Raw genomic sequence first — 27,143 nt, forward strand, 5'->3', positions numbered from 1 at the left:
GTGGCGACTCTACAAATCTCATACTCAATTCCCAAAAGGAAAGGAGTTGTCCCCAAAATGTCGAAACCCGGACTCCGCGAGGAAAAAGGGGTTGCAACAGCATGGCGACTCTGCTGGGGATATTTTAGGCTATTACCATAACTAACTTGTTTTTGTGAATTAGTGTTAAGCATGCGTTATACATGTTCACCCTCTCCCTTTCCCCCTTATTTGTATTTAATTGCCTATTTTTTTAAGCATTTATGATTTCCTTCATTACGGAAACTGACTTGTCTCCTTGTTTTATTTCTTAAACCTGTTTAAATTATTAAATACCACATTTATCATTTTTAATGTGCAAATACGTGACAACATGCTATTTATTGTTGCATAAATCATGCTCGACATCATATTTCACTCGTGCGTATTCAATCATATAGCGACGCTTGATGAGTGTTTGCACTCTTCCTATATATCACCCTTTTAAAATTTCAAAAAAGCGTATTTGCGGTTAAACTAATCGATCAGCGGTGTAGTCGACGGTTCCGTGCCTTTCCTCCAAAAGTTATCTACTTGAAGGTACCAGTATAGACCTCCCTAGAAACCTTACTCCGATTAATTGTACATACATCATGGTCGAACCTAGCCGGGTTAATATGTTGTCCACATAGTAACCCTTTAAGATGAGCCTCGTCCAAAAGTCTATCGGGTTTTCCATAATCCCAACGGATGCAACCATGATTGTGTGCATTAATTTTGGAGAAATAAGTGCCAATATGCAAATTATTGTTGTATAAATAGTCGGATCTGGAGGGGGAAAGGGCCTAATCATATTTGTTTTGCAGAAAATGAGGCACGAGGTCCCCAGGTTCGGCATGGTCCGTAACATACCACCATTGTTTCTAGATTGGTGGGAGGATCTTCCACCAAGTGATAAGAATCATGTGAAAATGTTCTTGGGAAATATACCTTCTCTATTGGGCCTTCAGCCAAACAACATGTTGATCGAAGCTTCCACAATGTTCAGGGACAAAGAAAGAGCCATGTTTCGCTTTGGAAATATAGAAATGACCCCTCTCTTGGAAGAAATAGGGGGATTTGCTGGTCTACCTTGGGATAGTCCTAGTTTATTTTTACCGAAAAATCACTCTACTAGGGGGTTTATGAAGATGATGGGACTAAAGAAGAATGATGACTTGGAGTGCTTGAAAAATTCCTCATAGCCTTCGACTTCCTCTATGAACAATATGGTCACAGCAGATCTTATCGTATCTTCGATGACGAATTTCCTATTACTTCCTTGGGTTGGATCCACCACAGGGTTTTTGTGTTCATTGTCTATTTCTTGGTTATGTTAGTATTCCCGATCCAAGGGGATATAATCCACACCAGACTAGCCATGGTGGCCAAAACCTTGATGAATGGGATCGACGGGCAAATATATACCATTGTCACTATGATCATAGCAGACATATACCATGACATAAAGAGTTGTCAGAAGGGATACAAATACTTCGAAGGTTGTAATCTGCTGTTACAAGTTTGGTTGTTGGAGCATCTCAAAAAAGGTCAATACCATCAAGAGCTTCCGCGAAGGTCGTGGAGTGATCACATAGCTTTCCATCATCCTAAGAGAATGACTTATATCCCAGACAGGTTTGCTCAACCTGAAAATGCTATAGGGTGGGTGCAGGTTTTTAGCAATTTGACTGAGGATCAGGTTCAATGGATGTTCGAATGGTTCTGTACCGACGAGTTCATCATCAGATCTAGGGATGTTCCACACTTGGTACTGATCGGGTTAAGGGGCATATACCATTATGCTACCCTCGGGGTTATGAGATAGGCAGGCAGGAAGCAGGTCATACCACGGGTTGCTAAAAGGAGTCACTACAGGGCAGATTTTCAGGATGATGACGTCCCATACAAATGTGAAGCTCAGTACATGTGGCAGTTGAAAATTATCGTGGAAAAGGGCGCCATCGAGCCAAATCGATATCATATTGTTCATGTGTACCTTTACCCATCATGGTTAGAGGATAACATAGCAGAAATATTCGAGCCAAGGGTTGGTCCAAAGAGGGCGACACAAGACCGATATGAAACTAATCAATGAATGGAGAGAGAGGGCTGTTAAATCCAGCGAAAGGTTGGAATATTTGGAGTACAGTCTGATGGAATTGTAGGGAAAAATGAGGAAGAGAGTCACCGATTGCTAGAACACTAAAGGAAGCGAAGGAGGACATTTAACAAGGGTATACCTACTACTGAACCTACGCGAACTGGGGAATCTTATTGACAAGAGCATCCAGCCTGGAGAAGGTCCTTTTGGGACCAAGTAGATTAGATTTATTTGCTTTTTTCAAATGTAATAAGGCCAAGTGCCATTAGTGACTTATCTTATTTAGTGTCGTTTTAGATTCATCCATTTTTACATTAATGAAATGAGGAAATTATTGGTACTGAAATTCTCCAAATTTATTTGTCGCTAGGCCTACCTTGGGCACAACGAGGCTCCCAAATTAGGACACGAATTTACATTCCCGCAATATGTGTTTAAATACTACAAACATTTTAGAATCATTACTGACTTGTTTACCTTTTATTTTTCTCTATTTTATTATTCTCATCCCCTAAGGTTGGTTCGCACATACTGGCATCATCAGCATATCACACCAGATCTAGAGGTCCTCCACCTCCTCCTCCTTCGAGTAATCGGAAAAGTAGAGGAAAAGCTAATATGGATGATTTGAGTGGTATCCGAAAAGAAATTGCTGAGAATATTGGCACTTCAGAAGGTCGGAGTACTCCGGCCCAGAATGACTTGAGCAGGTCCACAACTTGGCAAACCTCTCCCTCACTCTGAAAGTCCCAGATGTTAACCAACAAAATGCTCAAAACCCAGCACCTCCTATAAATACACCAAACCAACGTGCATAAAATCCTCCCGCACCTCATCAATACGCCATACCAAGGGATAAAAGGCCTGAACTATGAGGATTTATACATACAACAAGATGTGGAACTGTCGCAGGGTTACAAACCTCCCAAGTTCGAAATTTTTTATGGAACAGGTGATCCCAAAGTTCATTTGAGAACTTATTGTGACAAGCTCGTGGGGTCGGAAAGGATGAAAAGATTCGGATGAAGCTCTTCATGAGAAGTCTTACCGGAGATGCCCTGTCCTGGTACATAAGCCAGAATCATAAGAAATTGGCCAATTGGGTGAGCATGGCATCAAACTTTATGGACCGTTTCAGGTTCAATACGGAGAATGCACCAGATGTCATTTATATCCAAAACCTAAAGAAGAAGCCAACGGAGACTTTCTGTGAGTATACTACTTGGTGGAGGTCATAAGCAGCCAATGTGAGACCAACATTACACGAGGAACAAATAAACAAGTTCTTTGTCCGGGCACAGGACCTACAGTATTATGAAAGGCTAATGGTTATTGAGAATCATAAGTTCTCCGATATCATCAAACTCGGAGAAAGGATTGAAAAGGGTATTTAAGAGAGGAATAGTGACAAATTTTGAGGCACTGCAGGCCACGAACAAAGCATTGTAATCAGGTGGCATATCAAAGAATGAAGAAGTAGGGGCAGTAATGGTGGCCCCAGGCCCAAAATCTCCACTCAAATACGAAACACCTCCACCTACATACCAACCCTCACCTCCCAAATACTCTCAACCTGCCACTGCCTATCACACTTATAACACCCAACCAACCTACTATCATTCACCTCTAACCCACCCAAATTACCAGAAACCCCGACCTAATTTTGATCGCAAACCACCGAGACAATACACCGCCATTGCTAAACCCATCGACCAGTTGTATGAATGATTGAAGGCCGCTGGTTATGTCATCCCTATTCTCGCTTTGGCAATGGAGAATTCATCTCAATGGGTCACCCAAATAAAACATGTGCATATCATTCCGGTATGAAGGGGAACACCATTGCCGAATGTCGAACATTGAAAGATAAGATTCAGACATTGATTGATAACAAGGTCATACAGGCGAACAAAGCTGCACCTAACATCCACAACAATCCTCTTCTAGATCATACGGGCGAAGGGGTCAATGTGATAGAAACTGACGAGGTGTGTGATCCCAAGGGATTGATTGGACTTATCAAAGAAGGAAATGATCCTAAGAAGCCCGGAGTCACACTCAATCCTATTGTGGTCCAGGTAAAACTGCCAATTAAGGTTGAGGTAACCGCATCGGTTCTATTTGAGGTAGAAGTAACACCACCTGCAGCCACACCTATTCCATTTGAGGTATAAGTGGTCATACCTTTCACAGTGACAGTAGCAATCACGCCCCCTTCAAAGTCCAATTCCATAAATTGGGATTACGTTGCTGAAGCTAGGGGAAAGGGAAAGGCAAAGATGGAAGAATCTGGTGCGGCACAGGGAATGACCAGAACTGGAAGAATCTGTACACCTAAAAATTTAGGAGGATCAAGTAGGGAGGCTGCTACCAAACAACCTGTCATTGAAACTGGACCGGACGATCTTTGGATGAAAGTATAGGCTAGAGAATACTCTGTCATCAATCATTTAAATAAGACCCCCGCCCAGATGTCTATCCAGTCACTATTGGAAAAATCAGAGGCGCATAAGAATGTTCTGATGAAGGTGTTGAATAAAGCTTATGTGCCCAACAATATCACTAGCGGAGAAATGGCCAACATGGTAGGACAAGTACTAGAGAGTCATAAAATCACCTTCAACGAGGATGAACTACTGCCTGAAGGGTTAAGTCACAACAAGGCACTGCATATCACGGTATAGTTTGAAGACAAATTCATTGCCAGGGTCCTAATTGATAGAGGTTCAAGCCTCAACATTTGTCCATTGACTACTCTTAAAAGGTTGGGCAAAGATTTCCATGAGATACGGGCAGGAAGCATGAACGTAAAGCATTTGATGGGTCTCAAAGGGCCACAGTTGGGGAGATTAACCTTTGTCTGCAGATGGGACCAACTTGGTTTGATGTTGAGTTCCAAGAACTAGACATATTAGCTATATACAATCTTCTATTGGTTCGACCTTTGATACATGTTGTTGGGGCCATGGCTTCCATGCTACACCAGGCCCTGAAGTTTGAATGGAACCATCAAGAGGTAATCATTCATGGAGATGGAAGTTACCCCATTTACCCCAGTCAAACTATCTCGGTTATCGAGATTAGAAGAAGGCTGGGTGGAGATAATTATCACCACATTGAACATGTAAACGCAATTGAGAAGGACAAGTGGTGGAGTAACAAAATACAAAGCATATTGGTATGGTCTGGGTATGAACTCGGCAAAGGACATGAGAAGGATCTCCGGAGCATTACAAAGCCGATACAGTTGAAACGTCACGGCACAACTTTTGGACTGGGATATCCATACACCTGGCAGGAATATGATGATTGGTCGCCTCCATGGCATGGTCCTTATTACCCTCTTGAGCATCCGGTACCACACTTAAGTCAGACTTTTCACCAGGCCTATACAATATGGGGATCTGCAGAGGAAAAAGCTTTGGATGGGTTGGGAAACTTGCTCCTAGAAGACTAGAATATGAATTGCAATGTGATAATTGAGGAGGAGGAACAAGAAGGCCTCACAATTCAAATTGTGGAGAAAGGAGTTGTTCTCAGGAATTGAACTGCCACACTATCTCGGGCCCGCCGAGTTCCTAGCATTATTATTACTTTTACTGATGAACCGATGATTATGATACGTAATAAGACAACACAACATAAGGATAGTGACTCAGAAGAAGAGGATGAAATACCTGAGGAAGTTGTCAAAGTGGTTGAGAACTTTGAGAACAAACCTAAGTCCAACCTGGACGAAACCAAAGCAATCAATTTGGGAGACGTTGAAGCAGTCAAGGAGACTCGCATAAGCATTCACTTATCACCATCAGAGAAGAAGGAGTACATCTATTTCATAAAGGAATATGAGGATATTTTTGCATGGTCATATGATGACATGATTGGTCTGAGTACATCCATAGTGGCTAACAAGTTGCCTACCAACCCAATGTGTATGCCGGTGAAGCAGAAACATAGAAAGTTCAAACCAAACATGAGTATAAAAATCAAGGAAGAAGTTACCAAGCATATCAAAGCTAAGGATCTCAGAGTGGTTGAATATCCGACTTGGTTGGCCAACATTGTGCTAGTTCCGAAGAAAGATGGTAACGTCAAGGTATGTGTTGACTATCGGGATTTAAATAGAGCAAGTCCCCAAGGACGATTTTCCACTACCAAATATGCATATCCTAACCAACAATTGTGCTAAACATAAACTACAATCCTTTGTAGATTGCTTCGCAGGTTATCACCAAATATGGATGGACGAAGAAGATGTAAAGAAAACAGCTTTCATTATACCGTAGGGAGTATACTACTACAAGATGATGTCATTCGGTATAAGGAATGCCGGGGATACTTACATGAGAGCCATGACAACCATCTTCCAAGATATGATACACAAGGAAATATAGGTGTATGTTGACGATGTCATCATCAAATCCAAGAGGGTCGCATATCACATAGCAGACTTGAGAAAGTTCTTTGATAGGCTAAGGAGGTACAATATAAAACTAAACCCCACAAAATGTGCATCTAGGGTTCCCGTAGGAAAGCTGTTGGAATTCATCGTCAACCACCGAGGAATCGAGTTGGATCCATCCAAAGTCAAAGTTATCCAAGAATTACCACCACCAAAGAGCAAAAAGGACATGATGAGCTTCTTAGGACGCCATAACTACATCAGCCGCTTCATAGCACAGTCCACGGTAATATGTGAACCCATCTTCAAAATGTTGAGGAAAGACGTTGAAACCAGTTAGACCGAGGATTGTCAAAATGCTTTTGACAAAATCAAAGAATACATGTCTACGCTGCCGGTCTTAGTCCCGCCAAAACCTAGACGACTTTTGCTACTCTACCTATCCGTATTAGAGGGATCCTTCGGATGTGTTTTGGGACAGCATGATGAGACAGGAAGAAAGGAGCAAGTCATATACTACTTTAGTATGAAGTTCACATCTTATGAAGCACGATACTCTCTACTGGAACGCGCTTGCTGTGCTTTGACATGGACAGCTCAGAAATTATGGCATTGCTTCTGTGCCTACACTACACACCTCATATCCAGGATAGACCCTCTAAAGTACATCTTTCAGAAGCCCATGCCAACCGGGAAGCGAGCCAAGTGGCAGATATTGTTAAGTGAGTTCGATAATATCTATGTAACCCAGAAGGTGGTCAAAGGACAAGCATTGGCAGACCATTTTGCCGAAAATACTGTGGGAGGAGAACACGAACCATTAAAAACATATTATCCCGATGAAGAAGTATCATTCGTAGGAGAGGACATTGCTGAAGCCTATGACGTTTGTAGAATGTTCTTCGAAGGGGCTGCAAACTTCAAAGGAGTGGGCATTGGAGCAGTTTTGGTATCAAAAACAGGTCAACATTACCTAGTATCCGTAAATCTTAGATTTTCGTACACCAATAATATGGCTGAATATGAGGCTTGCATTATGGGGCTCAATTTGGCCATCGATATGAATATACAAGAGTTGCTAGTAATTAGTGATTCAGATCTTTTGGTACATCAGGTTCAAGGAGAATGGGTTACAAAGTATACCAAGATACTGCCATACTTGTATCGAGTGCAGGAGTTGATAAAGAGATTCACAAAGATAGAGTTCAAACATGTGTCCAAAATTCAAAATGAGTTCGTCGACGCACTGGTCACCTTGTCATCAATGATACAACATCCAGATAAGAATTTCATCGATCCCATCCCAGTGAAGATCCATTATCAACTGGCTTACTATTCACATGTTGAAGAGGAAATGGATGGAAAATCTTGGTTCCACAACATCAATAAATATTTGGCTAAAGGAGAATATCCAAAACAGGCAAACCATACCCAAAAACGCACACTGTGGAGGTTGTCCAATCACCTTTTCCAAAGGGGAGGGACCATGTACATAAGAACTCCTGATCTAGGGTTGTTACGGTGTGTTGACGCATAGGAGGCTTCCAAATTTCTTGAGGAGATACATGCCAGAACTTGCGGACCACATATAAATGGTTTTGTTCTAACCCAAAAGATACTTAGAGCTGGATATTTTTGTATGACCATGGAAACAGATTGTATCAGGTACATCCAGAAATGTCACCAAAGGCAGGTACATGCAGACATGATAAAGGTACCACCAAACGAGTTCAATGCAACAAGTGCACCTTGGCCTTTCGCTGCTTGGGGAATGGATGTCATCGGTCCAATCAAGCCCACCACTTCTAATGGGCACCGATTCATTTTAGTGTCCATTTATTACTTCACAAAATGGGTAGAGGTTGCATCCTACAAAACTTTAACCAAGAAAGTCATCGCGGATTTTGTCAAGGATCGTATTGTTTGTCGATTCGGGGTCCCTGAGTCCATTATCACTGATAATGCCGCCAATCTCAATATTTATTTGATGAAAGTCATGTATGAAACCTTCAAAATCAAGGACAAACACTCTACAACATACATGACTCAAATGAATGGAGCTGTGGAAGCTGCCAATAAGAACATCATGAAGATACTGAGGAAGATGGTAGAAAATAACAAAAAATGGCACGAGAAGTTACCTTTTTCCCTATTGGGATACCGCACTATGGTTTGCACATCAACTGGGGAAACTCATTATTTACTAGTTTATGGTACCGAAGATGTTATTCTAGCCAAGGTAGAAATTCCTTCTTTAAGGATCATACAGGAAGCTGAACTCAGTGATGGAGAATAAATAAGGAGCCTCTACGTGCAACTAGTCCTCATAGATGGAAAATGAATGAATGCAGTATGTCACGGTCAACTTTAACAGAATAGAATGTCCGGAGCTTTCAACAAAAGGGTCAGACCAAGACAATTTTGATCGGGGCAGCTAGTGCTGAAGCGGATCTTCCCGCATTAGGAGGAAGCCGAAAGGAAATTTTCACCCAACTGGCAAGGTTTTTACATAGTTCACTAGGTACTAACAAGAGGAGAACTCATACTTGTAGAAATGGATGGAGAGTTTGGCTAAAACCTATAAATTTAGATGCGGTCAAGAGATGCTACCTTTAAGATTGTTTACATTCATTCACCTGATATAACTAAAAACGCTTGACCTGATTCCCGTTGAAGAGGGGATACATAGGCAGCCCTGTGGGTTCGGTCATATCTTAATAAAATTTTCATTTCCCCCCAAAACCAGAAACTGGGGCAGAATTTTGAGGAAGACCCTCAAAATTCCGGAGCAGGTCCAGCCGATGCCATCATATGCCAGACAGTTAGATTAAGTAACTGGGATAGAATTTTAAGAAGGATTTTCAAAATTCTGGAGCAGATCCAGCAAACTTTGTTGCACACAGAACGGCTGAAAGATCAAACTAGGGTAGAATTTTGAGGAGGACCCTCAAAATTCTAATGCATGGAAGTCGCAATGTCTATAAAAGTGTCACACTCATTAGGTCATCTAATTTACTTGATATCATATACCACCATGTTTTCTAAAATAGCTCCCTTTCATCAATAAGTACATATGTTTTGAAAATCTTATTTTTGTGACAACGAGGTGTTACCCAGGGTAACTCGAGCAGGGTCTCCAAGGCAAAGCAAAGCAAAATAAGTAGGCAAGGGCACGAACCAACCTCCCCCTACAAAACTCACGCTTTTTCTTTAGATGCAGGCACAGGGAATATAACAGGAGTATTAACAAATATACACATATCAAAGTCACTATCCTAACAACAATCAGGCCAGGAGATGCAAATATACCTCCAGCTAAGAAATATTCTACTCCTTTTTGCTATTTGTTCACTACATAAGGCTAAGCATTGCCTTCTCTTTGCATGAGACTAAGCCTTGTCTCAAATCTTGCATGAGGTTAAGCCCTGCCTCCACATTTGCATAAGGCTAAACATTGCCTTCTCTTTGCATGAGACTAAGCCTTGTCTCAAACCTTGCATGAGGCTAAGCTCTGCCTCCACATTTGCATAAGGCTAAGCATTGCCTTCTCTTTGCATGAGACTAAGAATTGTCTCCCTCTACATAAGTGTTTCTCCACTTTCAATTGGCATTATCTTTTTCTCTCGGGGCTAAGCTCTGGCCCCAAAACTCTGCACGAGGCTAAGCGTTGCCTTGTTATTACCTTTGGTATCATGTCTCTGCATTCCATAGGCTGATGTATAGCCAGCTTGTCCAAAGGCGTCATAGTCCGAAGGCATCATCCTCATAGCCTGAAGACACCATGTCATGGCCTGAGGATCTCTCAATACTGCGCATCATTATTGAAAGACGTCATGGTTCAGAGGCACCATTTTCATGGCCCGAGAATGTCATTTCATTGCCTGCGAATCTCTTATCTTATGATTCATGGCCTCGGACATCATGGTCTAAGGACGTCATCTTCACTGTCCAAAAACAATCTTTCATAGTCCAAAGGGAACTTGCATCATGTTTAAATTCTCGCAATACTCTATATACCCGCATTCATTGTATTTTAAGTTTTGCAGGTAATCCAGGAAGTTACCGTTCTTCAAATAGGAGAATTCGACGCTCCAGTTTTAGCTCATACCCTTCTGATTTCCATTTATGCCCTACCATTATTTCAAACGTAATCGACTCCCATCAATTACTCGCCTTTACCCCACGACCGTTCAGATACCTACCCTATGATACACCCGTTATACTTCAGACTCATAATCATAACTCTGCATAGCCCATCTGATACTACCCTTCACAAAAGAACCTTTTCTAAAAATTGCCATCATTTATATAATAAATCCAGCAGCCTCATTCACCGTTGGATCCAAAACTACACATAGCCTGATTCCTGTAAAATCAGGGATATGCAGGTAGCTCAGAGACTAAAGTTCGGCCTCTATTTTTCAGAACATCCCATTCGGTCAAAATCGGTCATCATTTTTTACCCGAAAACTCTTTCATCCTTCCCGAATAAAGAGGGACAGATGTCGATACCTAATTTTTCCCTCATATATTTTTAAAATGCATATATACTTTCAAAATAGTGTATGAGCATCAACCAGCATTTTTCCATAATTTTCTGTAATTTTAAAAGGATTTTAACTAATTTGTTCTAGCATTTTATAATCCAAATAATTACTAATTGCATCACAAACGGTTTTATGATACTTTTATTACTTAATTTTATTATTTTATATCTATACTAAGCCTTAATTATTTCATGAACAGTCACATTCACATGTTAGGGTTATAATTGCAATAACTTTGTAATAATGGCTCATGTGTGCATAATTACCTTATTTCACAAGAAAATAACCTTTTATATTTTTATAATATTAAGTAATTATTGTAAATCATTTTTATGCATAAAAGTCATTTTTATCATTTAATTAACTATTTTTTAAAATTATTTTATCAATTAATAGGGTATTTAAATAATAGCCCCTTTTCCTTAATCATTTTCGGAACTAACCCAATTATACCAACGCAATTACTTAAAACCCTAGCCCAATACACCTCAGCCCAAACTAAATAACCCTTACCCGACCCAGAACCTCCTCTAATCATGGCTGTTGATCTCTGAGATCAATGGTCTACATTATCCCTTTCCTTTTTTAATCCAATGACCCCCCAAACCCTACCCATTCTCTCAATTATGTCGCCTTTGAATCCTCTCCTCCTCCCTTCTTTCTCAGATGCTCTCAAACCCTAGAGCGTCGTCACTCAAAACTCCTCCCAAATCCCTTTGATTCCCAACCGGATATGGAATCAGTTGGTGATTTACCGCCTTATCCGACCTCCTACCTCTACTGGTTGTTCGATTTTTATGTTACTTGGTGGGATCTCAAGGGATTCGAACCTGATTTAGTTCAAATCTCTCATCTTTTCAATTAATCTGCCTATACTCAACCCTATGTTTGGGAGTACTATCACTTTCGTGTTTTCATGACTTCAAATCTCTAGTTCAAACCAGATTTTCCACCTCTAATCATTTTTTAATATAAACTTTGTTATTTCAGGTTGAATCCATTAGATCTCTTTAGATTTGAAGTGTTTTAAGTTTGTTTGGTATTTTTCCTTTAGGATTTTTCTATTTTTACTATTATTGTCAACCGATTTCATTTTTTCCTAAAAGCTAGGGTTTCGATTTTTCTAAGAGATTTCTGCAAAATGTTTTAAACATTTAGGCATTTTATAACTCTGGTTTTCTTCTTTGCTTTTTTCGACTGATTTTACTGGAGTTTCACCTCTATGGCTTTACAGCTTGGGGTTTTCAATTATCTAACTGTTGGTTATGATGTTTTGCCTGCTTACCTAGCTCTGTCATTGATTTACCTGCCTAATTAGAATTTGAAATTGTGCTTCCCTTTAAAACTGATATTTCCTTATAGGATTTTTGCTCATTCTTTCTTTACGTGTGATTAATAATTGGTACTACCTCCCTTAATTCATCTACTGGTCTGATTTCTGTGTTATGATTGATCTCGGGACATACTTATTACCTTATTTAAACCTCAATCTTGTCTGCTGATTTACTCTGTGTGAGATTCTCCTTAATTTAAGGGATACTTACTTAATTCTGCTTATTAATTGATTCATGTTAGCCCTAATTGACCGAATGACTGATCTCTTTGCCTTATTTGTGTGCAATTGATTTCCTACCTTATTTGTTTGCTCTATTTTATGCTATAAAAGCCTTTCATTGTTCTAACACATGAACACACATAGAAAGACAGAAACACACACACATTCTTTCTCTTATTCACCACACTCTCCATTACAATTCTTTCTATTACTTGTGTTTATTGCACTGTCTAGAGGGCTGAAAGCCAAGGCTAGACTCTTGGATCATATTTTCTTCACTTTCTTGTTGCTCTTTCTTAACTGGTATGTCCCCATTTCTGCTATCATATATGCTATGTAATTAGACTTATGTTTTTCCTGTCTACTTCTTTTAAACAACATGTTTTTCTTTGTTATCTTGTCCTATTCAATATGCTATCTGCTGTAGATATCAACATGCCTTTGTTTGCCATTATGTTTCTATTAACTAGCATGCTTTAACTCCTGTGAATTGTCTTGTCCAATATGCTAGTATGTTTAATACACCTTAGCATACTCCTGATTGATCTATGATACTTATTTACCCATTTATCAACTAGCATGCCCCAACCCTTGTCCTGTTTTTATGTGTTTTAACATTTTCCTAATTAATTCATGAATTCTATGCTCTCAACTGTTGCTACCTTTTTTGTATGATATATGATCAGTAACTTGATCCCAGCATGTTGTTCTCTATTTATTATATGCCTATATGCTACCTAGTATTAGCTAATGAACTAAATCGATCCAAGGCAGTGTGAAACCTTGTTTGAATTGATTGTGACTCTGTTCTTTGACCATTGGGGTTCATGTCTGAACTCTATCTACTAAGTATGTGTCTGCTTATAGTCCGTGTGATCTGGTAATCTATTTCTATTTACTTCTAAAAATCCAGACTATTTTGCTTTTCTAAAACTACTTCCTACCTTTTACATACTATTTTCAACTCCTACTCTTAGCTGTCTAGGGTCCTGCCACCCCCAATGTGAGCACTGTTTCGGGCCCATGAGACACCTCTGAACTCTAAAACATTGGAGCTGGTTTTCCATTCCTTTGTGAATATTGTTGAACATCTGATCCTGGTGTGAGCATTGCCCGGGGTTCCTGAGGCCCTTGGGAACTTTGAAACACTAGGAACCAGCTTTGTGTGTTTTGGATGGGCTACCACTATGTTCAGAGGTGTTATATTTGAAGGGTTGGTTCCAGGCTGATGTTGGGCCTATGAAGGCTCCCCATAGTATAATGATTTTTATTACGTAATTTATTTATATTGGTCTGTAATAATAATCTTGTGCCAGAGTGGTTGAATATCCGGCTTGGTTGGCCAACATTGTGCTAGTTCCGAGAAAGATGGGAAGGTCAAGGTATATGTTGACTATCGGGATTTAAATAGAGCAAGTCCCCAAGGACGATTTTCCACTGCCAAATATGCATAGCCTAATCAACAATTGTGCCAAGCATGAACTACAATCCTTTGTAGATTGCTTCGCAGGTTATCACCAAATCTGGATAGACGAAGAAGACGCAAAGAAAACAGCTTTCATTATACCGTAGGGAGTATACTACTACAAGATGATGTCATTCAGTCTAAGGAATGCTGGGGATACTTACATGAGAGCCGTGACAACCATCTTCCATGATATGATACACAAGGAAATAAAGGTGTATGTTGACGACGTCATCATCAAATCCAAGAGGGCCGCATATCACATAGCAGACTTGAGAAAGTTCTTTGATAGGCTAAGGAGGTACAATATAAAACTAAACCCCACAAAATGTGCATTCGAGATTCCCGTAGGAAAGCTGTTGGAATTCATCATCAGCCGCCGAGGAATCGAGTTGGATCCGTCCAAAGTCAAAGCTATCCAAGAATTACCACCTCCAAAGAGCAAAAATGACATGATGAGCTTCTTAAGACGCCTTAACTACATCAGCCACTTCATAGCACAGTCCACGGTAATATGTGAACCCATCTTCAAAATGTTGAGGAAAGACGCTGAAACCAGTTAGACTGAGGATTGTCAAAATAGTTTTGACAAAATCAAAGAATACATGTCTACGATGCCGGTTTTAGTCCCGCCAAAACCTGGATGACTTTTGCTACTCCACCTATCCGTTAGATGGAGCCTTCGGATGTGTTTTGGGACAGCATGACGAGACAGGAAGAAAGGAGCAAGTCATATACTACTTGAGTATGAAGTTCACACCTTATAAAGCACGATACTCTCTACTGGAATGCGCTTGTTGTGCTTTGACATGGACAGCTCAGAAATTATGGCATTACTTTTGTGCCTACACTACATACCTCATATCCAGGATAGACCCTCTAAAGTACATCTTTCAGAAGCCCATGCCATTCGAGAAGCTAGCCAAGTGGCAGATATTGTTAAGTGAGTTCGATAATATCTATGTAACTCAGAAGGTGGTCAAAGGACAAGCATTGACTGACCATCTTGCCAAAAATCCTATGGGAGGATTACACGAACCATTAAAAACGTATAATCCCGATGAAGAAGTATCATTCGTAGGAGAGGACATTGCTGAAGCCTATGACATTTGTAGAATGTTGTTCGAAGGGGATGCAAACTTCAAAGGAGTGGGCATTGGAGCAGTTTTGGTATCAAAAACAGGTCAACATTACCTAGTATCCGCAAATCTTAGATTTTCGTGCACCAATAATATGGTAGAATATGAGGCTTGCATTATGGGGCTCAATTTGTCCATCGATATGAATATACAAAAGTTGCTGGTAATTAGTGATTCAGATCTTTTGGTACATCAGGTTCAAGGAGAATGGGCTACAAAGAATACCAAGATACTGCCATACTTGTATCGAGTGCAGGAGTTGATAAAGAGATTCACAATGATAGAGTTCAAACATGTGCCCAGAATTCAAAATGAGTTCGCCGACGCACTGGCCACTTTGTCATCAATGATACAACATCCAGATAAGAATTTCATCGATCCCATCCCAGTGAAGATCCATTATCAACCGGCTTACTATTCTCATGTTGAAGAGGAAATGGATGGAAAACCTTGGTTCCACGACATCAATAAATATTTGGCTAAAGGAGAATATCCGAAACAAGGAAACCATACCCAAAAACGCACACTGTGGAGGTTGTCCAATCACTTTTTCCAAAGCGAGGGACCCTGTACATAAGAACTCCTGATCTGGGGTTGTTACAGTGTGTTGACGCAAAGGAGGCTTCCTAATTGCTTGAGGAGATACATGCCGGAACTTGCGGACCACATATAAACGGTTTTGTTCTAACCAAAAAGATACATAGAGCTGGATATTTTTGGATGACCATGGAAACAGATTGTATCAGGTACGTCCAGAAATGTCACCAATGGCAGGTACATGCATATATGATAAAGGTACCACCAAACGAGTTCAATGCAACAAGTTCACCTTGGCCTTTCGCTGCTTGGGGAATGGATGTCATCGGTAAAATCGAGCCCACTGCTTCTAATGGGCACCGATTCATTTTAGTGTCCATTGATTGCTTCACAAAATGGGTAGAGGTTGCATCCTACAAAGCTGTAACCAAGAAAGTCATCGTGGATTTTGTCAAGGATCGTATTGTTTGTCGATTCGGGGTTCCTAAGTCCATTATCACTGATAATGCCGCCAATCTCAATAGTGATTTGATGAAAGCCATGTATGAAACATTCAAAATCAAGGACAAACACTCTACAACATACATGACTCAAATGAATGGAGTTGTGGAAGCTGCCAACAAGAACATCAAGAATATACTGAGGAAGATGGTAGAAAATAACAAACAATGGCACGAGAAGTTACCTTTTGCCCTATTGGGATACCGCACTACGGTCCATACATCAACTGGGGCAACTAACTATTTACTAGTTCATGGTACCGGTGCTGTTATTCTAGCCAAGGTAGAAATTCCTTCTTTAAGGATCATACTGGAAGCTGAACTCAGTGATGCAGAATAAATAAGGAGCCTCTACGAGCAACTAGCCCTCATATATGGAAAATGAATGAATGCAGTATGTCACGGTCAGCTTTATCAAAATAGAATGTCGAGAGCTTTCAACCAAAGGGTCAGACCAAGACAATTTGCATCGGGGCAGCTATTGCTGAAGCGGATCTTCCCGCATCAGGATGAAGCCAAAGGGAAATTTTCATCCAACTGGCAAGTTTCATACATGGTTCACTGGGTACTAACAGGAGGAGCACTCATACTTGTAGAAATGGATGGAGAAGTTTGGCTAAAACCTATCAATTTAGATGCGGTTAAGAGATGCTACATTTAAGATTGTTTACATTCATTCACCTGATGTAACTGAAAATGCTTGACCTGATTCCTGTTGAAGAGGGGATACATAGGCAGCCCTGTGGGTTCGGTCATATCTTAATAAAAATTTTATTTCCCCCCAAAACCAGAAACTGGGGCAGAATTTTGAGGAGGACCCTCAAAATTCCGGAGCAGGTCCAGCCGATGCCATCATATGCCAGACAGTCAGAAATCGATTAAGTAACTGGGGCAGAATTTTAAGAAGGATTCTCAAAATTCTGGAGCAGATCCAACAAACTTTGTTGCACACAGAACGGCTGAAAGATCAAACTAAGGTAGAATTTTGAGGAGGACCCTCAAAATTCTAATGCATGGAAGTCGCAATGTCTATAAAAGTGTCACACTCATTAGGTCATCTAATTTACTTGATATCATATACCACCATGTTTTCTAAAATAACTCCCTTTCATCAATAAGTACATATTTTTCGAAAATCTTATTTTTGTGATAACCAGGTGTTACCCGGGGTAACTCGAGCAGGGTCTCCAAGGCAAAGCAAAGCAAAACAAGTAGGCAAGGGCACGAACCAACCTCCCCCTACAAAACTCACGATTTTTCTTTAGATGCAGGCACAGGGAATATAACAGGAGTATTAACAAATATACACATATCAAAGTCACTATCCTCACAACAATTAGGCCACGAGATGCAAATATACCTCCAGCTAAGAAATATTCTACTCATATTTGCTACTTTTTCACTGCATAAGGCTAAGCATTTCCTTCTCTTTGCATGAGACTAAGCCTTGTCTCAAATCTTGGATGAGGCTAAGCCTTGCCTCCACATTTGCATAAGGCTAAGCAGTGCCTTCTCTTTGCATGAGACTAAGCCTTGTCTTAAATCTTGGATGAGGCTAAGACCTACCTCCACATTTGCATAAGGCTAAGCATTGCCTTCTCTTTGCATGAGACTAAGCCTTGTCTCAAACCTTGCATGAGGCTAAGCTCTGCCTCCACATTTGCATAAGGCTAAGCATTGCCTTCTCTTTGCATAAGAGTAAGAATTGTCTCCCTCGACATAAGTGTTGCTCTACTTTCAATTTGCATTATCTTCTTCTCTCGGGGCTAAGCTCTGGCCCCAAAACTCTGCACGAGGCTAAGTGTTGCCTTGTTATTACCTTTGGTATCATGTCTCTGCATTCCATGGGCTGATGTATAGCCAACTTGTCCAAAGGCGTCATAGTCCGAAGGCATCATCCTCATAGCCTGAAGACACCATGTCATGACCTGAGGATCTCTCAATACTGCGCATCATTATTCAAAGGCGTCATGGTTCAGAGGCACCATTTTCATGGCCCGAGAACATCATTTCATGGCCTGCGAATCTCTTATCTTATGATTCATGGCCCCGGTCATCATGGTCTAAGGACGTCATCTTCACTGTCCAAAGGCAATCTTTCATAGTCCAAAGGGAACTTGCATCATGTTTAAATTCTCGAAATACTCTATATACCTGCATGCATTGTATTTTAAGTTTTGCAGGTAATCCAGGAAGTTACTGTTCTTCAAATAGGAGCAATCGTCGCTCCGGTTTTAGCTCATACCCTTCTGATTTCCATTTATGCCTTACCATTATTTCAAACATAATCGACTCTCATCAATTACTCGCCTTTACCCTACGACCGTTCAGATACCTACCCTGTGATACACCCGTTATACTTCAGACTCATAATCATAACTCTGCATAACCCATCTGATACTACCCTTCACAAAAGAACCTTTTCTAAAAATTGCTATCATTTATATAACAAATCCAACAGCCTCATTCACCGTTGGATTCAAAACTACGCATAGCCTGATTCCTGTAAAATCAGGGATATTTAGGTAGCTCAAAGACTAAAGTTCGGCCTCTATTTTTTAGAACATCCCATTCGGTTAAAATCGGTCATCATTTCTTTACCCGAAAACTCTTTCATCCTTCCCGAATAAAGAGGGACAGATGTCGATACCCAACTTTTCCCTCATATATTTTTAAAATGCATATATACTTTCAAAATAGTGCATGAGCATCAACCAGCATTTTTCCATAATTTTCTGTAATTTTAAAAGGATTTTAACTAATTTGTTCTAGCATTTTATAATCCAAATAATTACTAATTGCATCACAAACGGTTTTATGATACTTTTATTGCTTAATTTTATTATTTTATATGGCTTAATACATAGTTTACCACCCAACCTTTGGACCAAATCCCCCTTACACACTTTCTGTGGACGATAATAACCTTACATAAGAAACCTTTCTAAAGTGTATCTAGTACCCACCTCCTTTGACCAGATCCTGTTAATAAGACATCCGTGTATGTCACGCGTTTGACTTTACATAATTTTAACCCATTACCTTATAATAACTAACCCGACCCTACCCGACCCTAACTGACCCTACCCGACCCACAAGGTAAAAGCGTTAAAACCAAACTTACCCAAGTCAGTACTCAAAATCCGATACATCTAGAAGGAGCTACTGTAAAGGCGATTCCGGCGACCATCTCAAGTTACGCTTTCATCGTGGATTTCCGGTGGATTTATACGGTTAATCGGTTAGTAATTTTCTTCTCCTTGCATTACCCGTTTATTTTAGTAGTGGGTGGGTTTAATCTAGGGTTTTTTTGAAATTTCTTCTATTTTGCTTAGGGTTATTGGATTTTTTAAAAGGGGAATCTTTTGTCATTATCGATATCACTGTGAAGTTGTCGTCTTGTTGCCTTTACAGATAGTTTTTTTATAAAAGAGATTTGTCTTGTGTTTGCAAACCGTGTGTAAAGTTAGGGTTTAACTGATTATTGTAATACCATTGCTTTGAACAATGTGATATGCTCTTGTCTTTGTCTCCACTTTTATATTTCATCTGTAGTTCTTTATTTTCAATTATTGCATGTGGAAAGTTCATTTATTTGTCCCTTATTTGTTTGCAGATAATGTCTTTTAAAATCATTACCCTCAGGTGGTACCATGATGGGGTATTAGTTCCTGGTAACTTTGCTCGTTATGTGGGTGGTAGTCAAACATTTGTAGATGTGGATTTACTGTCTCTTATTGAACTAATGAACTACACTAGGATCTATGACTTTCAAAATGTGGCTGAGTTGTATATCTGTCCAATGGATAGGACAGATAAATTGGTAAATATTCTAACAGACAAGGATATTTTAGACATTTGTAATGAATTGGAAGATGGGGATACCTTAGATATTTATGTGACTCATGTTGCCCCTTTATGTGTTGTTGACATAAATGAGGCTAGTAAAGGGGTTGGTGGGTGTAATAGTGGAGCTTTTAAGAGCACAACTGTCTTAGAAGAAGAGGAAGATAGTGAATCTGAATCTGAATCTACACCTGCTCATGAACCTACCCCTTCCCCTTCTCCTTCTCCTGAACCTGCTCCTGCTCCTGCCCCTACACCTTCAAGAGAAAAAGAGAGTGGAGTAGATAGTGAATCAGACTTTGATAATAGTGAAGGTGAGGATGACAATGAGAATGATTCAGACTTTGACAATAGTGATAGTGATGAGAGTGATGGAGTAGATTTACATGTTCCTGATGATAAGGATTATGGATCTGATGTTCATGAAGAATTTGTAGAGTGTAGGGATGAACTGAGGAAGTATAGGAGGAAAAGGAGTGAAAGGCCAAAAGATAGAGGTGATATTAACCTAGGTGATGCAGGAGTTGATATTGGTTTTGATGAATTAAGAACTGGTAGCAAGCAAGATAGGTACACAGGCTTAGTAGGGACAGATGAGCCTTACTTTGGGTCTTCAGATGCTGAAAGTTTTCCTTCAGATGCTGAAGATGAATTTGATGAAGAACATAAGGAGAAAATGGCTGCCAAGAGGAGGAAGAAAGCCCTGATATTTGATCCAACTGTCAAGAAAATAACCTGGGAGTTGGGGCTGATTTTTTAGAGTGTTGAACAATTTAGGTTTGCTGTTAGTAAGTATGCAATTTAGAAAGGAGTTCAAATTGAAAAGTATATTAATGAACCTAGCAGGGTGAGGGTAAGATGCATGCATCCAAAATGTCCATGGATCTTGGCTGCAAGCAAAGATGGTAGATCCAACAATTTTAAGGTAAAAAGGTATTGTCCTGTCCACAAGTGTTACAAAACAAATAAAATCAAGCTTTGCAACTCCAGATACCTAGCAAAGCATTACAGGGATAAGATTGTGTGTCAACCAAATATGAAAGTTTGGGAGCTAAAGAAACTCATTAAGGATGAACTGGACATGTATGTTGGTAGGTCTACTGTACATAGAGCTAGAGCAAAAATTCTAAAGGAGATAATAGGTGATGTGCATGCTGAGTTCAAGAGACTCTATGATTATAGAGATATTCTGTTACAAACAAATCCAGGTACAACTTGTGTTGCGAAGGTAGGAGATCAAGGTGAAGGCAAGCTTGTCTTCAATTCATTTTATGTTTGCTTCTATGCTATGAAGAAGGGATGGTCTGAAGGTTGTAGAAGGATAATTGGCATTGATGGTTGTTTTCTGAAAGGCATTTGTAAGGGTCAACTTCTTGTAGCAGTATCAAAGGATGGAAATAATTAGATGTTTCCTATAGCTTGGGCCATTGTAGAGGTTGAGAACAGTTTCACTTGGACATGGTTTTTGAAGTGTGACTCATGACTTAGAGCTTCAAGATGGAAGGGATCTTACTATCATGTCTGATATGCAAAAGGTGAATATATTCTTCTGTTTCTGTTTTCTGTCAATATTTATTTTTTCTAATTTCTGTTTCTGTTGGCAACTAATTCAATTCTTTTTATATTTAAGGGATTGCTTAAAGCTGTATCAGAAGTGTTGCCTGAAAGTGAACATAGGTGGTGTGCCAGACATATATTACCAAGCTGGTCCAAAGATTGGAGAGGATTAGAGAGGAGAAATAACTTCTGGAGGTGTGCTAGAGCATCATGTGTGGCAGAACTGAATTTTCACCTGGACAGTTTGAATATGCTTAGGAATGGGATATGTGAGAGCCTCTTGAGGTATAACAAGGAAACCTGGTGTAGAGCATACTTCAACTGTGACAGGAAATATGATATAATTGACAACAATATGTGCGAGACATTTAATGCTTGGATACTTGCTGCTCGACACAAGACAATTATCACAATGTTGGAGGAAATTAGAGTGAAGATGATAGAGAGAATAGGAAAGTTGAGGGAGTTTGCAGATACATGGATATGTGATATATCCCCAATTGCTATGAAGGTGTATCAAGATAACATGGCACAATCTATGAGGTGTACAATCAAGTGGAATGGTGAATATGGCTATGAGGTTGAGGATACCTCATTAAGAGTGGTGCTGAAGCATTGTGTGAATATGCAAGCTCAAACTTGTACATGCAGGTCATGGATGCTGAAGGGTATCTCTTGTGCTCATGCCATTGCTGTTATGCATTTCAAGAACCTTGACCTAATTAACTACATATCTCACTGGTACCACAAATCCACCTATCTGAAGGCATATTCAACATTCATCCAGCCTGTGTCAAATATGCAAATGTGGCCAACATCTACCAATCCACCAATTGAACCCCCACCAATTAAAAAGATGCTGGTAGATCAAAGAAGAAGAGAAGAAGAGAAGAAACTGAACATCCTACTTCTGGAAAGCTTTCAAGAAGGGGTATAGAGATGACATGTTCAAACTGTGGTGGATATGGACACAACAAGAGGAGCTGCCCTAAGAAAGCAAGGCCTGCAGATTCTACTCCAGCAAATGCTTTATATATCCAAAGATGTGGAGGAAGAGGCAGAGCAAGAGGAACAGGAACTCCAACTACTTCTGCCCCTGTTGCTGCTGGTAGAGGAAGAGGAACTGCTGCTAGTAGAGAAAGAGGAATTGGTACTCCAACTACTTCTGCCCCTGCTGCTGCTGGTAGAGGAAGAGGAACTGGTAGTGGTAGGTGAAGTTCTGGGTTTGGACTATTTCAATCAAGCAGTGGGTTCACAAGTTTTTCTGTAAGTAGTTCAAAGTTAATTTTATATCTTGTTTGCTTTAACAACTTTACTGAATATTTTCTATTTTTGGCAGTCTGGTGGAGGTAAGCCAAGAGTGGTCTCTCATGGTGGTGAAAAGAGGTCCTCGGCAGATATTCTGGAGTGTTCATACAAGCCAAGAAGTGGTGTAAAATGGAATGGTAGACCAGCCGTTACAAGAAGACAACTTGAAAGAACTGCTGCAACTCGTTCCAGAACTGCCACATCTCAATCCAATTTAAGTCAAGCAAGTTCATCATCCCAGCCATCCCAGAACAACCACTGAATTCTGTTATTGTCACTATTAATTTATTTTGGAACTGTTGTAATTTCCCTTTGGAACTGTAATTTATTTTGGAATTGCTGTTAGGTTAATTTGGAACTGCTATTTAGGTTTGTTGTTAGTGTTGTTATTTTGTTAAGGCAGCCTGCTGTTATTTTGGTATGCTGTAAAACTGGGCAGCGTATATTTTTGTTAAGGCAGGCTGCTGCTATTAGGTGATTGTAATAAACACCTTTATTCTATGATGAAATATATTTTTAGTGTTGTTTGATAATTTCTGGGTAGATGTGTCTTTAGTGTTGTATAAATGCTGTTATTTTGCTATGTTGTTAAGCATTTGTGCTGTCATTTTTGTATGCTGTTATTTCTGGAAAATTTCTGTATTTGAGTTGTATATCAGCCACTAATTGACTGTGTTTCAGTATTTTATCAGTCACAATTTGAGGTGTGTTTTAACTGTACTATCAGCTTATACAGCAACAAAGTCAAACGAAACAACATTAACAATTGCCAAAAAAATCATTCTAACTCACACAGCAACAAACTCAAACAAAACAACATTAACAATTGCCAAAAGATTTCATTCATTTCTAACAAAGGGATACAAAATCTACCAAAAAACTTCATTCATTTTCTTACACTATATAACAATCTTTAGAACTACCTAACACAATCAACTTCAAAACAATTGCAATTAAAATCAGCACACACAATCTACTCCAATTTCTTTGGTTTCTATTTTCCTTCAACAATGCATCAAATGCCCTCTTCTTCTTCAGCAGCCCCAAAATCACCATTTTCAAGTGCTCTGGAGTTGGGGGGTCAAACCACATAAAGAAATTACAGTCCGATCGTCTGTCCCTCTGAAAAATTGAAGAGACAAAATTATTACGGAATATAAAATCGATTAAAAAAGTACAATTGATATTTACCTCATAAAATGGACATCCGTAAAATTGACGACCTGGATTATCAACACTCCATGACTGTATCACCATAGCTTCTTCACCACAATAGAAAAATTTTCTCAGATTATGCATTTTCCCAAATCTTAAAATTGAGCCCTAGAAATTTAACCCTTATGTCAAAAAAGAGAAGGAAGAAATAGAAGAAGACTGCAATATTGGCTTTGAACTTCAAGAAGAGGAATAAATTTTGGCTTCAAGAAGATAAAATTTTCTTCAATTTAGAGATTTCAAGGAGGAAGAAGAAGATGAAATCGGGTTAGTATATAGATAGAAATGGGTTAAGGCCCTTTTAATCTTTTAAAAAGGGTCATTGGAATGTGTTTTTGACCGTTTATTAAAGACAGAAATTGTCTTGAAATAGTGTCCACACGCTTGGTCCAGTTTGTATTACACAAGCTTAGACCTGGTCAAAGAAGGTGTGTACTAGGAACACTTTAGAAAGGTTGTGTGTGTAAGGTTATTATGGTCCACAGAAAGTGTGTAAGCGGGATTTGGGTCACCGGGTACTAACAGGAGGAGCACTCATACTTGTAGAAATGGATGGAGAAGTTTGGCTAAAACCTATCAGTTTAGATGCGGTTAAGAGATGCTACGTTTAAGATTGTTTACATTCATTCACCTGATGTAACTGAAAACGCTTGACCTAATTCCCGTTGAAGAGGGGATACATAGGCATCCCTGTGGGTTCGGTCATATCTTAATAAAAAATTTATTTTCCCCCAAAACCAGAAACTGGGGCAGAATTTTGAGGAGGACCCTCAAAATTCCGGAGCAGGTCCAGCCGATGCCATCATATGCCAGACAGTCAGAAATCGATTAAGTAACTGGGGCAGAATTTTAAGAAGGATTCTCAAAATTCTGGAGCAGATCCAACAAACTTTGTTGCACACAGAACGGCTGAAAGATCAAATGCATGGAATTTTAAGAAGGACCCTCAAAATTCTAATGCATGGAAGTCTCAATGTCTATAAAAGTGTCACACTCATTAGGTCATCTAATCTACTTGATATCATATACCACCATGTTTTCTAAAATAACTCCCTTTCATCAATAAGTGCATATTTTTCGAAAATCTTATTTTTGTGACAACCAGGTGTTACCCAGGGTAACTCGAGCAGGGTCTCCAAGGTAAAGCAAAGAAAAACAAGTAGGCAAGGCCACGAACCAACCTCCCCCTACAAAACTCACGATTTTTCTTTAGATGCAGGCACAGGGAATATAACAGGAGTATTAACAAAAATACACATATCAAAGTCACTATCCTCACAACAATCAGGCCACGAGATGCAAATATACCTCCAGCTAAGAAATATTCTACTCATATTTGCTACTTGTTCACTTCATAAGGCTAAGCATTGCCTTCTCTTTGCATGAGACTAAGCCTTGTCTCAAATCTTGGATGAGGCTAAGCCTTGCCTCCACATTTGCATAAGGCTAAGCAGTGCCTTCTCTTTGCATGAGACTAAGCCTTGTCTTAAATCTTGGATGAGGCTAAGACCTACCTCCACATTTGCATAAGGCTAAGCATTGCCTTCTCTTTGCATGAGACTAAGCCTTGTCTCAAATCATTCATTAGACTAAGACCTGCCTCCACATTTGCATAAGGCTAAGCATTGCCTTCTCTTTGCATGAGACTAAGCCTTGTCTCAAACCATGCATGAGTCTAAGCTCTGCCTCCACATTTGCATAAGGCTAAGCATTGCCTTCTCTTTGCATGAGACTAAGAATTGTCTCCCTCTACATAAGTGTTGCTCCACTTTCAATTTGCATTATCTTCTTCTCTCAAGGCTAAGCTCTGGCCCCAAAACTCTGCACGAGGCTAAGTGTTGCCTTGTTATTACCTTTGGTATCATGTCTCTGCATTCCATGGGCTGATGTATAGCCAACTTTTCCAAAGGCATCATAGTCCGAAGGCATCATCCTCATAGTCTGAAGACACCATGTCATGGCCTGAGGATCTCTCAATACTGCGCATCATTATTCAAAGGTGTCATGGTTCAGAGGCACCATTTTCATGGCCCGAGAACATCATTTCATGGCCTGCGAATCTCTTATCTTATGATTCATAGCCCCGGACATCATGGTCTAAAGACGTCATCTTCACTGTCCAAAGACAATCTTTCATAGTCCAAAGGGAACTTGCATCATGTTTAAATTCTCGCAATACTCTATATACCTGCATGCATTGTATTTTACGTTTTTCAGGTAATCCAGGAAGTTACCGTTCTTCAAATAGGAGCAATCGTCGCTCCGGTTTTAGCTCATACCCTTCTGATTTCCATTTATGCCTTACCATTATTTCAAACGTAATCGACTCCCATCAATTACTCGCCTTTACCCCACGACCGTTCAGATACCTAGCCTGTGATACACCCGTTATACTTCAGACTCATAATCATAACTCTGCATAACCCATCTGATACTACCCTTCACAAAAGAACCTTTTCTAAAAATTGCTATCATTTATATAACAAATCCAGCAGCCTCATTCACCGTTGGATACAGAACTACGCATAGCCTGATTCCTGTAAAATCAGGGATATTTAGGTAGCTCAAAGACTAAAGTTTGGCCTCTATTTTTTAGAACATCCCATTCGGTCAAAATCGGCCATCATTTCTTTACCCGAAAACTCTTTCATCCTTCCCGAATAAAGAGGGACAGATGTCGATACCCAATTTTTCCCTCATATATTTTTAAAATGCATATATAGTATCAAAATAGTGCATGAGCATCAACCAACATTTTTCCATAATTTTCTGTAATTTTAAAAGGATTTTAACTAATTTGTTCTAGTATTTTATAATCCAAATAATTACTAATTGCATCACAAACGGTTTTATGATACTTTTATTGCTTAATTTTATTATTTTATATCTATACTAAGCCTTAATTATTTCATGAACAGTCACATTCACATGTTAGCGTTATAATTGCAATAACTTTGTAATAATGGCTCAT

General features: G+C 39.6%; 2 protein-coding genes across 2 annotated transcripts; both read left to right on the forward strand.

The window, feature by feature from the left end:
• Positions 1-5,711: 5,711 nt before the first annotated feature.
• LOC138883613 (uncharacterized) lies at positions 5,712-8,799 on the forward strand. The gene is made up of 3 exons (XM_070164308.1): positions 5,712-6,197; positions 6,985-8,024; positions 8,169-8,799. The coding sequence occupies exons 1-3, from the start codon at positions 5,712-5,714 to the stop codon at positions 8,797-8,799; spliced, it is 2,157 nt and encodes a 718-aa protein (XP_070020409.1).
• Positions 8,800-21,609: 12,810 nt separating this feature from the next.
• LOC138883614 (uncharacterized) lies at positions 21,610-22,586 on the forward strand. Its single transcript, XM_070164309.1, has 2 exons — positions 21,610-21,627; positions 21,723-22,586. The coding sequence occupies exons 1-2, from the start codon at positions 21,610-21,612 to the stop codon at positions 22,584-22,586; spliced, it is 882 nt and encodes a 293-aa protein (XP_070020410.1).
• The last annotated feature ends 4,557 nt before the right edge of the window (positions 22,587-27,143 follow it).

Source organism: Nicotiana sylvestris, chromosome 12, assembly GCF_000393655.2.
Source record: "Nicotiana sylvestris chromosome 12, ASM39365v2, whole genome shotgun sequence".
In the NCBI taxonomy this organism is placed as follows: domain Eukaryota; kingdom Viridiplantae; phylum Streptophyta; class Magnoliopsida; order Solanales; family Solanaceae; genus Nicotiana; species Nicotiana sylvestris.

What these genes read in the sequence shown, in the direction of transcription:
- LOC138883613 (XM_070164308.1), top strand. Translation starts at nt 5,712, where the DNA reads ATGATTATGATACGTAATAAGACAACACAACATAAGGATAGTGACTCA. An exon ending in AGAAAGATGGTAACGTCAAG is followed by an intron (nt 6,198 to 6,984) that starts GTATGTGTTGAC and finishes GTTTTGGGACAG; the next exon opens with CATGATGAGACAGGAAGAAA. An exon ending in CCTGATCTAGGGTTGTTACG is followed by an intron (nt 8,025 to 8,168) that starts GTGTGTTGACGC and finishes AGATTGTATCAG; the next exon opens with GTACATCCAGAAATGTCACC.